General features: G+C 37.8%; 1 protein-coding gene across 2 annotated transcripts in view; it reads left to right on the forward strand.

Annotated features, from left to right (window-relative positions):
* Window positions 1-13731, forward strand: part of smap1 (small ArfGAP 1) — a 116922-nt gene that overhangs the window by 82580 nt on the left and 20611 nt on the right. For both annotated transcript variants that reach the window (XM_079855775.1, XM_079855774.1), the window contains 2 exons: window positions 9237-9315; window positions 13306-13433. In XM_079855775.1, the coding sequence (XP_079711901.1) occupies window positions 9237-9315; window positions 13306-13433 (207 nt within the window). The remainder of the gene's footprint in view (window positions 1-9236; window positions 9316-13305; window positions 13434-13731) is intronic.

The following is a 13731-nucleotide window of genomic DNA, read 5'->3' on the forward strand; positions in this document are numbered from 1 at the left end:
CGAGTGTCATGAACCGAGACCTGTGAACGGCAAATCCAATTACTTTATGCAAAGTGAGATTAGTTTTTTTTTATTAAGAACAAAATAAAACTCTCATTCAAATCTATTAACGGCGCCTTATGTGCAAAAAGTGGATTGCTTTGATGTGGCGAGAGCAAATGAGTTTTGGAGAGCCAGTCAGAGAAAAGTGCCTCAAAAAATGCATCTGAAAGTGACGAGTAGATGTAACGCCTCTTCTTAAAGCAAACGAGGAACTTCTAAGAGCCTTTTTTTCTTTTAATTGTTTCACTGTCTCTCACTCACCCCCTCCTACCACTATCTCCCACCATTTCTCTCTTTTAATAAGCCATCATTTACCAAGTCTGACGGCGTCCTTAAACGTGTTTTGCATTGAACTCACAGCAGACCCCAGAATAGGGTAAGCTCCCATAACACCGGCTATGCCTGATGAAATCTCTTCTCCTTCTGACCCATGGCCTGATGCGAAATTTGTGCCAAGAATGTTTAGTTTTTTTGCATAAATTAAATGTGAACAGTGTATTTTGTTTTAATGTTGAAATGCTTTCTCCTGTCCTTGTTCAGTGTGCTGAGACTGATACAAGTCATTTGTATGTTGACTTCCCAAAAAGGGGTTCTGATTCCCAACCTCTGTTCGATTTAGATTCAATTTGTTTTCATTCTGATTCACCACTGGATACCAAAATAACTTGATATTAATTTCGTAATTTTTTTGTGAGTTGTGCTGCATTGGTTTTGTGTGGGTTTTTTTAACTCCCCAAAAAGATCGCAAAACTCATTTGTTTGTAAATCGGACTCTTGCGCTGAAGATTCATCAATAGTGGCAAAAGGTCCATCCAAATCCACATACTGTCTGAGCAGGTACTGCAGATGAGATGAGAAACAAACTTCACAAACGTTAAAAAAAGTAGGCTATGTTCTATATCAGGGGTCAGGAACCTTTTTTTGACCAAAGAGCCAATTTTTCATTTTAGATTAATGCAATTATGAAATGTAATTACACTGTTTAGCCCTAACTCCTTAACCAATCCTTAAACCTACTCATACCTCCAAACCTGTGCCAAACCTTACCTGCCTCAATAGCTGCAAAAGTGTTTTGCAATACAATATGAACATAATAAGTAAGGACACCTAATGTAAAGCTTGACCAAATTTGTATCCATCCTTAGTGGTAGGAGAGTAGGAAATCAACACAATTTCTTTACAGTTCTGTTTGGTGCTTCTGGTGGCGCAGAAATCACACACTTCACCTTCAGAATTGCTATTAAACTCAGTTTATGCATTTCTCAATGTTTATTTGGACATCTCTACGAGTTTGAGACTTCTCTGTGCAGCCGTGCATTACGCGACTTTAGATTCAGGTTGTATATGACGCTGTAAAAGTGTAATTTGCTGCCCGGTGATTCACATTTCTTTTATTATTAATGAACTTGCTTGGAGGTTATGGATGCTTTGATTCTCTGTGGCATTGTTTTATTGTGTGGGAGTGGGGGTAAAAAACACAAAGGAGAGAGAGAGAGACTGTTTTCAGAGCACCACTTCAACCATCTATTCTCATATGTGGCCAAAGGGTTGTTCTTCCCCCTCCCCCGTCTTCCCCATTTACACCGTCAGACCCTGCAAGCTGAACATTGCAGTTGACCTTTGCAAAAACAATTTGGAAAGCGTGAGGATCCAGTAGGCGTGAAAATGACTGTGTGGTTAGAAGCCTGGAGTGGAGAGACTGTAACTCCCACCCTGTGAGTATATGCGTGTCCTTACCGAAATTGAGGCCTAACCACCGTATTGACTTGAGGCTTGAGGTGCGAGTGAAGTGGCTCTGGGGGTTCAGACAGCCCTCGCTGAGCTTCATGTATACTGCAGTGAGGGCATCATCATTAACCTCAACATCTCAGCCCATCCACTCAGAATTCACATTAGCTGATATACAGGCCAGAGTGATGTCAAGATAAAAGGTGAGGGAGAGAGTGAGGACAGGGGGGGTTTCTGGGAAGATGAGGGTGCAGGCAACCTTTAGAGAATGAGATCACACATCAGGAGGGCCGTGACACACACACACACACACACACACACACCTGCGATTCAGAGGATGCGCTGCAAATAATGATCCATCACTTTGACAAACTGGGTTGTACATTTTCCGTCAAGCTCTGTTTTTATTTTCATTTTCCTGAAAATGATATAGATGTATGGCATTTCTTCTTGATATACCCTATACGAATATTTTAAATAACGATGCTGTTCTTTTTACATTTTTTCATCAAAGAACCCTGAAAAAAATTGTATCATGGTTTCTGCACAGGTTTCAACATTGAAAATAATAATAAGAAATGTTTCTTGCCAAATCTGCATTTTAGAATGATTTATGAAGTAAAATGATTTGTGACACTGAAGATAATTTAGCTTATTATTACATACTAGTTATAATTTAAGCTTATATCATTGTATTTTGGTCTATAATGACCTAAACATCACAGAATACAGGCTACAGTGGAAGATAGAAAGAATTAAAGTCAAACAGTTCTGTAATTCTGACTTTATTAATTTGATCACAAAAGCAATTCATTTTGAAGTCAAATTGTAATCATTGATCACCCGCTATATCAAGTTACAGTGTTCAGTAAAATATTTGCTTGGTACTTTTAATGACATTTACTATTTATATTGTAATTTCAGTTTAAATATATAAAAATCCCTAAAACAAGATGTACTTGCTTGTTAAGCAAAACTGCAACTTGCTTTTAATTAATGTTTCTATTTTGGGGTGTATTTTTTTCTAACTGTACTGCTAGTTTTTTTCACTAGTTTGAAGTATAAGAGAGTTAAAAAGATATATTTTTTGAAAACTCAATATCTTATTCAGTGTTGCTTAAGTAAATCTTGTTACACGAATTTTTACTGGAAAACAAGACAGAACAGGCTAATTCAACTTATTTAGTTGTCAGTTTTTGCTGTGTTAATATAACAATGACTTTTATGGCAAGAGCTCTTTTAGCATTACCAAGTGCAGTGTTGTAGATTTTTGGCGTTGTCCTTTATATTTTGCTCTTAAAATAAAGACAGAAGTTGCTGTAGTTTTGCTATCTGGCCTCCAGATTATTTGAACAATATTTCATGAATTACACTAGTAATGTATAATTTTTCTCCCCAAATCCACACTCATATCTATTTTTGTAGGGGCACAAGCTATTTGTCCATTTTCTTCAGTTCTAACCCCTATTAGCTTCCTTTACTGTGGGATTTAAAAATAAAAAATAGGGAAATGCAATAGACTAGATAACTTATTTTATATTTATAATAGCTGAAAGCATATTTAATTGTCTGTCAATGTTTTTAAACTTCAGTAAATTACAGAAAATGTATAATTAATGCAACATCTGCTGTAGAATGTTTGTGTTCCATTACTTTTTCGCTACCACCTTCCTTTTCCTGCTACGCTGTCAAATGAATTAACTGCAGCCACCACCATAAAAAAAAAAAAATCTGTCTGGCAACTAAGGATTTTGACCCCTCAAAGTTTGTTTCCATAGCCTTCACAAAAGCAGTGTCTAGGGAAGAACACTGTGCATGTGTGTGTATGCAAGCAGGCAGGCGTGGAAGTATCAGTACACTGGAGTCTCCTCAGTGTGATGTGTGTTGACAGTTTGTGACGGGCCAGAAGCTCGGTCCTGAACCCCCTGCAGTGAATCATTCACAGAAGTGAGCCCTCGCACCAGCCCCTCACATCTATTGTTGATCTGTTGAATTTTCATGCCTGTCCATCCCATCTAATGCTAACAAAGGCTTTCGACTGGAAAATGCCCACTACCCAGCACATACATAATACAGATTACAGTGGCCATGTTTACTGTGAAATGTTTGAAAACGCACACAAACAAACAAACAAACACACACACACACACACACACACACACACACACACACACACACACACACACACACACACACACACACACACACACACACACATATCCATACATGCAATACATTGAATGAGCTTGCAGCACATAAACAAGCTCTTTTCATCTTTTTCCATTCATTCCTCATCATCGCTTTAGGCCATCAGCAGGCCTGCAGATTTATGCTGAATTGTAATGTTAGTCATTCATATAATTCTACACATTTCCTGCCTTTTACATATTTGTTTATTAAATATTTTGGCCAGTCTTAATATGCAGTCATTACTCCAGTCTTCAGTGTCACATGATCCTTCAGAAATCATTCTAATATGAAGATTTGGTGCTCAGACGTTTCCTTTCCATTGCTTAATATTTTTGTGGAAGCCATGACACTTTTTTTTCCAGGATTCTTTGATTAATAGAAAGTTCAAAAGAACTTTAAAATGATTAAAACATTAAATTATTATCTTTGTCACTTTTTATCAATCTATTGCTGAATAAAAGTGTTATCTATTTAAAAAAATAAAAAAAAGTGTTGACCCTGACCTTTTGAATGGTTTGCAATTGAATTGAATTTATAATTGCAATTAAATCCTTTGAATTGCAAACAAAATAACCCTGAAAAATATTAACAATGGACTGACAGTATTTTTAGAAAGAAGAAAAATGGAATCAAAAATGGAAATCACAGTATGCTGGGGTCTGACCCGCTTGAGCTGAAAGACTCTTAGTTTGCCTTAAACGGCTTAAAATCAGTTGGCAAAAATGTTGTTTGAAATGTTAATTTTTATTTATATATATATATTGATCAAATACAAACAGCAAAAAAATTATTTTACTATTTGTTAATTTTTAGTGTGAAAATTGTGCTCTTTGTGCTCCTATTAAGAGTGTACTGCACTCAGCTGTTTAAAACATCTTTCTTTTTTTTCCCTCTTTTTTTAAACATCTGTTCTGAGAAATCTGTGCAAATTTCCCCAGGTTCAGTGCCGTATCTCTGAGTTTTGGAGCTACAGCTGCATCGAGCTGCAATGTTGCTCTTGTGCTGCAGGAAGTGTGGAAGAGAGAGAGAGAGAGAGAGAGAGAGAGAGAGAGAGAGAGAGAGAGAGAGGAGAGAGAGAGAGAGAGAGAGAGAGAGAGAGAGAGAGAGAGAGCGTGTGGATTAACAGCTGATTAAAGTGGAATTGGAATAAAGTAATCAGTGGTGTAAGTGCCTGTGCTGATTACGAGCTGAAGACTCCTCAGGCCACCCCAGTTTAGATCCCTGATAAGCACAATGATGAACTATAATTAAAGATAAGCATTTTAAATGATAACCGAGTCCTGCTCTCTCCCCCTACAGCACAGGTCTCCGTCTCTTCATTCTGTGCATCCGCTGGCAGATGTTGCCACGCTTCCATTAACCACTGGCTGCGGTTTGTGCTGCTTTAATTACTGGAAACCTGAATGAGTTTGACTGCTTATCATGTTCTGTAACAGGGGTTTAATTTATTACATCCACCTTTAGTGTTTGGCGACTAAAGCCCATAACACTGCTTGGCCGGTCAGATTAGAAGTTTGGCTCTAATTGTTGTAAAATATTAAATAGGATTGCATTGTATTAGTTGGCAGTCTTTTTATTTGTTAGTGTTAGTTCCAATGGGAACTGGTCTAACAAGCCTTCAAAGCACTTCTTGCCTGTCTTTCTGTTTCACAAATAATTAATACCTCCGCTCTGGCTTCTGTGGAGTGAGGTCTTTGTCCCGGACTGTGAGTGTGTAAGGGAACTGTGCTACAGGAAGTGGCATGTGCCCACTCATAAGCTCAAGCACACACTGTACTTTCAGCAGAGAGCTTCCAGTATCATTATTTCTGGGCTGCAGAAGTAGAGCAGAACTCTTTATTAAGAAACTCTTCTGTTTCTCCTCAAGATGCCAGATCCCCATCTTCTCCCCTCATTTCTTTTATTTCTTCTATTCATTTGTAATCTAAAGTTTGTCACTTAATATTTTTTCTTTTTTATTTCACAGAAACTGAAACGCTATTTAGGTATTTTGTCTTTGTTTATAGTATGTTGTGCTTTGTTGTTTTGTGTCTTGTCCATTTTGTTGGGTCCCTTTGTACCTTTTAAACCATAGTTTCTATTAAACTCACCCTCATGTTGTTCCAACCCCGTAAGACTTTCGTTCATCTTCGGAACACAAATTAAGATATTTTTGATGAAATCTGAGAGCTGGATCACTCCTCCACAGGCTTATGGACACTATAACTTGCTGTCCCAGAAAATGTATTAAAGGCATTGTTAATATAGTCCAAGTGACTCCAGTGGCTCAATCTTAAGTTTATAAAGCGACGAGAATACTTTTTGTGCGCAAAAACAAACAAAAATAATGACTTTATTCCACTTTTCATTTCCTTCTCTCTGGGCCTCGAGTCTTTTCACGTAGTGTAATAGTGTAGCGCGTCTGTGTTGCACGTCACCACGTATCACACACATGACCAGCGTCGCCCAATAGTGAACCTACGTGTCAAATATCTTAATTTGTGTTCCGAAGATGAACGAAAGTCTTACAGGGTTGGAACAACATGAGGGTGAGTAATTACTGACAGAATTTTCATTTTTGGGTGAACTAACCCTTTAATAGTTATTGATAATAGCTAAGTCTGTTAGTAGTCTATATTTATAACTACTGTAAACTATAATGGTTTCCTTTTAAAGTTGTATTGTAGAAACAATAACTGTAGTAGCTGGTATTATGGCAGAAACTGTGGTTATGGTTAATATTTTTTTCAACCCACAGATTATCTTTGAATATTGTAAGTGATGTCTTATGAAACACCTGTCTGCCTCCTTACAAAATCTACACAATTTCTTGGTCTTTGAGCACCTAGAAAAATAACAGAACGGTCCATTAATCAATACGAATACTCGTATCTCCCTCTCCGATATTCATATCTGGAATGCATGAAGTTGTGAGCGCCCAGCCGAGCGCGTTCAGCTTTTGCATCAGTCCAGAATGAAGTGTAGAATGAGTGGCCCTGTTCATACCGCCTGAACGCACATGAGCATCTCCCTCTGATCCTGTTTGCATGGCACGGGCACATCGAGTGTGAGGGAATGTGACCCAAATGGAATTATTCTTCCATCAAAGGGAAGTATTCATGAATTAGAAATGACCTTGATTGGAGAGACCCCAGAGACACAACTCGCCACAGTTCAAGCAATTTCACACCCGTTCACTCAACGGCTTTCGAGAGAGTGATAGAGGCAGTGAGGAAGGGCTGAGAGAGGATGAAATGCATTGAAAGAGGTGTGAAGGAGTAAGAGAAAGCGAGTAAAGATTAGATGTGTATAAATGAAAACATGGCATGGAGAAAAAGCAAAAATTTATAGACTACTCTTCAAATTGGTCACAGTGTTTTTTTAATCTTATTTATATACTATTATAGCGTTATTAATATTTGAAAATGTGATTTTTTTTTTTTTTTTTTTGTAATTCCATTTTTAGCAATTTTGTTTTGTGCTTAATATGACTAATTAGGTTCAATTTATTTTTATATGTTTCCAGTTAGTAGTTTTAGGGCTTCAAGCAAAATGAACAAAATGTTAATAGCTTTAGTTAATAATAACCCTGTAGTACTTTTTTTTTTTTTTTTTTTCACTCTTATTTTTTATATTATTTGGGTTAATTATTTTGGTCTGCTCGCCTCATTAATATAGTTTAATTAAAATTAAGTGTGACCCTTACTTGCTGACTATCCCTGTTTTACAAGGTGTGATTGTGTGCCGTATGCCTTTTGTATTTCAGTTTATTTGTCTTGTGGATGTGTGTATTGTTTGTTTGTCTCGGGCTGTCGTGTTTCCATCATCTGAAGCACAAATACATTTTTGAAGGATTTCATCTTCGAAGTTGTCTTCAAAGTGTGCGTGTGTCAAAGTCAACAAATAGTAGAGCACCTAAGCCCCCCAATTCATACATAATTCAACCAATGCCAGCCATTTTAAGATTACGGATTTCAATCATAGGGATGAATAAAAGTTGTGCATCTTTTTGTTTGCGAAGGGCAGCTGTAGCTCACCTTCCTGCCAATGTGTGTGTCTGCTCCTGTGTACTACAATAAATAAGGTCACAAGTCAAAGACTTGGCTTTGTACACAAAAGCTGACATGCAAGGCTGGAGAGGCTTTTCATCACTAAAAGATTAGATTCAATTCAATTTAATTCAATTTCCAACCTTTTTTCAAGAGCTTAGGGCCCAGTGATGTATAAAACATCCTCCTGATAGTTTTTCTTTTTCTTTTCTTTTTATCCTGGAGCTTGTAAAATTATGAACGATCAATGTAATTTCTCATCAGAAACTGCATTTGACTGCTTTGGAATCAGCAAAACTTTTTTTTTTTCTATTAGGCACCTATCCTTTTTTTTACCTCACACTTGAATGGACCCGAGTCTCAAGCTAACTGTAGAGAAGCAACAAATTTTCTTTTTCCCATTTAATCCTCTACCCACGATGCACCTGGCTTGACACTTCACCACAAACCCGAGCCTGCAGATGCTCATTAGAGTGCTTGTGTCAGTTCTGTCCCGTTTTTCAATCGCTCAAATCCAATCTTTTGCCAAGAACAATTGCGCAATGATGACGTTAAGTGACACATCTAGACAAATTCGCATTTATCATTCTCTTTTATTGTGCTAATAATCCAGATGTCAGACATTGGTGGTTTTATTCAGATTTGACAGTTCGGTTTATGTTTTGCCCTCTTGTTACCTTTCGTCTCCCTGGTCTTTTGTCTCCCCCTGAAGAAAAGCGCAACACAGTGCTGTCCTCTTGAGTATACTTTGTGTGTTTTTGTATATATGTGAGTGTGTTTTTGTGTAGAATGATGTTTTAAAAGGCCTCTGCCTGGCTTTGATCCAGGCTTTAACCCAGCGCCCATCGATCGGCCGTTCAGGCCGGATTACGCTTGGCTTCTCAGCCCGTGATGCTTCTTTCTGCCCGTCACAAATCACAGGCCTCAAGAGTGCCTTTGAACTGCATCTCAAAAGTGGTATGGTCAGTTAGCACCTGTGAGGTGCAGCCGGCACGAACAAATAGAGCGAGCAAGCTATTTCGGCACGGCATTGCATTATCTATTCACACAATTTGCAGCGCAGTATGTTCAGACCGTCAAGTGCTGACTAGCAAAGATAAAACACGGTAGCTGTGTATACATAGCATCTAAAGGCTGTTTTTTGGTGAAGAACAACATTCGAATCAGAACAACAACTGGTTCGGAATTGTAATCCAAAAAAGCTTCTCAATAACACTTTCTCTCTTATCTCTTTTTTTCCCATCCCAGAAAAGAGAGGACAACCAGACAGATTCCAGACTCAGTCCTAAGAAGAGTGCAGAGCCCGCCATCGACCTGTTAGGCCTTGGTAAGACATGAATAATTGAAATGATTACTCATCTCATTGCCGATCAGAGAATCGGATACATCTAAGATAGGCTTGAAGAAAAAGAGACTTCAAGGTCATTTTAAGGCAAAATATTTCAATGGAATGGAAGCGCTACTTTTCGCACCTAACGTGTGTCTAAGTATACAGGATTTTACACACAAATCAGTCCTAAAGAGTTTTTAAAACATTTCAAATGATTGTTCTTAGTTTTTAAGTGTTTAATTTTTCATTTGTTTACACAAAATAGTATCTTGTAACATTTAAAATGGCCTTTTGGCCTGTTTTTCCTAGTTTAGCGAGTACTGGAAGAACGGTTCCAAGACAATGTGTTGCTATACACCAAAGCGACATTTTTTTTTTTTTTAAAGGGTGTGTTAAGGCTCGGATAGAGGAACACACTGACTGCTATTACTGTCTAGATGAAGGTTCAGGGAAGCACACTGCTAGTTTAGTCCTGGCGGTATTGATCAGCCCGGCAACTCGAGCCCTTGAGATGACCAAACACAATTGATGTTATATTACTTTCTGGGAAATGAAAGTTTCTATTTGCTGCCCTGGAGCTTTCCTTTGTCGCTCAGTCTTGTGTATTTATCACTTTTTCTCCCTCTCATTCAATATTTCTCACTCTCTCAATCTCGGCCTGCTACCAAGTTGTCCGTTAGGATGAGTGAGAGAGACAGAGAGTTGGTGAGAATAGATACATTTCCGCAAATGTGTGTGTCTGAAGCAAGGAGGTTACAGAGTTTAGATGAACGTCTTCAGCCGAGGGGCAGTAGGGGTCAGTGCTGATGAAGAGAGGCTGGAGATGATGGTGTTGAGATTGAGACATGCGTCTTATTGATGTGTTTTTGCTCAAGGCCTCAGCACTTGCACTCAGCATCTCTCCTCACTCTTCCATACCAGCAACAGGCTCCAGCACTGTTCAGACTAGCAAGATATCTATCTCTCTTTCCATCACTGTTACTTTAGGGCTGTTGATAAATAATTTATCAAATTACTTGCATTATATGCATATTTGCATTTAATCTAGGCTTAATTAAATTTTTTGGGCATCTGTTTACAGCTGGTATGAACGCCTGGATTTTATTAAGGGAATTATTCATGACTGCATACTGCATATTTTTCTCATCACAAAAGTATGATGCATTTTGAATGGAACGCTTATTGTCATTTTAAGTGAGCAACTGTATTGTTTTTCAACAACATTGTAGATTATTTCATCATGCATGTTTCATTTGTACCTTTTTTTTTTTTAACCTAAATTTTTAATCAAAATCTCAATCTTCCGTTTAAACTACAGACTTCTCTTTGGTTTTGATTGCTCTAATCATTTAGCTTGCTCAAATCCTGCCCCTTTCTTTCTATTGACTGCCAGCGCACATTCAACAATTGATGGATAGAAGTCCCGTCCTGCGTTTTTTTTTTTCTTTTCCGATAATCCATTTCACTGAAATGGCCTCACGATACGATACATATCACTATTCATCATGTGACACTGAAGACTGGAGTAATGGCTAATGAAAATTTAGCTTTGCACCACAGAAATAAATTACATTTTGAAGTATTTTCAAATAGAATTTAAGTAATATTATTTCACAATATTACAGTTTCTATATTTTTGATCAAATAAATGCAGGCTTCATGAGCATAAGAGGCTTAAACTTTTGACCGGTTGTATGTATGCATGTGTGTTATTTATCTTATTTTGATCAATTTTGCAAATTTTGCCTTTTTAAATATTTTTGGAATCGTGTAATTTTTAATCAAAATGCCATAACTTGAACTGAAATGCAGACTTTTCTCTGGTTTCATACGTCAGACAATCATTTCATCTGCATAGATCCTGCCAATTTCTTATTAATTGCAAGTTCACATTCAGATCTGCCTTCATCCAATCAATAACCGATGGATAGAACCATGTCTCCGCCCTACTTTTATATTTCCGATAATCCATTACACTCAGATGTATGTTAGAAAAAAAAAGATGTAACTACTTTCATTACATTGCAACTTTGACATTACAAAACTGTTTGTCGAAAAAGGCATGTCGTTCAGCCTTTCCATGTTGACATCTGCCTAGATTGCCTACATTCTACCAAGTTAAAGAGTTTGTGCCAAAATACTGTAGTTTGATTGGTCGCACAGCCCGTTCATTCTTTATATTAACTCTGCATGCTTAGTTGTTTTTTATTATTTGCATCTAGCATTATATTTCCCTGCTGTTCATAACCTGCGACCCACAACCAGATGAAAGCCACTGATTTAGACTCCACACATAAAGGTGTTTGAAATAGAGTCCAGTGCTTTCCAGATGCTGCGCTCTTTTGCACATCTCTATTTGTAGGTTCTCTAATTTCCTCTTTCCTTTCTCCTTCCAGTCACACCCCCAGCTCATCAAGCATTGCATCTCTCCTCTTCCCCACACCCGTTGCTATTCCCTCCAGTTATATTACTTTGAGCTCTTTTATTTTCATGGATTTTATCAGTCATAAAGAGATGGCAGCAGCTCCTGACTCTGCGCACTGTAACGTGTGAACACAGACAGGGCTCTGATGGAGTCTTTGACTTTAATGGAATGAGAGAGTGCGTGTGAGCGGCAGGCTGGCGTCGGAGGCGAGCGGGTGCTTTTTCTCCAGCGTTGGCGGAGGCGTGTGCGGAGTGTGATTAGATTTCCTGCTCTCTTGGATGAAGTCGATAGGTAGCGGGAACGGGAAAAGCAAGCTGAGCAGGCGGTGTGGGCTGCTTCCAGATGAACGCTTTTATTTCTCTCTTCAGAGACAAAGACTCATGCAAGCAGGTTTAGCATTGGCATTGGTCATCACTGCTCAGTCAATGTGTCACACATGCGTATGAATTGTTTTGTAAAGAGTCTGTACAGCTGCTGCGTCTCCGACATCTGACTCCAGTGGCTCGGAGAAGATAAATAGTGTCCCCAAAAAGTATTTGGACACTTAAATTCGCAAACAAATGAAACTTAATTTCTTAGATATTTTTGCCATTTCTGATCATCTGTTCGTCCCTGCCAAACAGGTGTCCTAGCTAAATAATCACATAAACTATGGACTGCATTAAGTTTGACTACCAGAGAGTGTCTAAATACTTCGACTTCATTTCGAACAGACTATAGTGTTTTATCATTTTAGGCAAGACACAACAGGTGAATAGGGTAAAAAAAAAAAAAGTTTAACTAATAAGTCTCACCATACTTGTTGATTAATCACAGTGCATTAAGACATTTGTTTTATGTTTTAAATATGCACTAATTTTCATAAATGTCCCGAACAGAAATCTGAATTGGATAAAGCCTGGTTAAATTTTCTTGTTTCATTTTGGTGACATTAGAGTTACAGATTTTTACACAGGGGAATTTGGATATCTCTTTTTATCTCTCTATAAATCATAAAATACTGGCAATAACCTGAATAAAAATCACCATGTTTTTAAGAACAGAATGTATGAATCAGTTGAATAATATATGAACAAACCCCACTGTAAAAACGTTCAGAATAGAGATAGGAATAAAACTGGAACATTGTTCTTGTAAGTGTTACTGAAGTGGAGATTACTGACTCTGTGCATGAGAAAAAAACTCATTTTGAGGAAACTGCCTTTAAATATGCGTATCGTACTTGAAAACTTCAGACGCGAACAGATAAAGTATAATAGTCTGAAAGGAGGACATGTTATGGAAGCAAAATAGCCCAAAATTTCAAAATTGACCAGTGGATGAATAAAAAAATGGTTTTGCCTAGTGTCTTGCCTTTTAAACCTACCCAAAGTTTATTTTCCTTGAAAAGTGTGCTTTTTCAGAGTTGTTTAATGCAATCACATATTTATGTCTTTGTGGGCACTGTATTTCTCAAACTTTGGTGTGAAACCAATTAAAAATCCACAGTGACTGTCACTCTGTGTAATGCAGTATACACTTTTCCCTTGTATGTAATGACATTTTGGTTCTCTCTCTTTCAGATGCACCCACAGCTAGCTCTGTCAGCAGTGGGGCAGGAACAAGCAGTGCAGCTCCAATCAGTGATGACTTAGACATCTTTGGACCAATGGTATCCAACCCTCTGCCCTCAAACACCAACACAAACCAGGTATATGAGTCCACTAATGCAAACATCAATTGCCAATTTGTGTGTGTGTGTGTGTGTGTGTGTGTGTGTGTGTGTACGCACGCACTGAAACTCATACCTGCTCTTTCCTGTTGTCATGCCAGTCACACTATTTTCTCAGTACTGGTTAGTTGGCAAGCATTGGCTGCAGTGTCCATTTTTAAATTATAATATACCAACCACATTAGAGAAATTACACTACCATTCAAAAGTTTTTTTAAGGAAAAATTATTTTAATACTTTTATCCAGCAAGTTAACTTAACTTGATAAAAAGTGGCA

This window comes from Squalius cephalus (genome assembly GCF_949319135.1).
Source record: "Squalius cephalus genome assembly, chromosome: 21".
NCBI lineage: Eukaryota > Metazoa > Chordata > Actinopteri > Cypriniformes > Leuciscidae > Squalius > Squalius cephalus.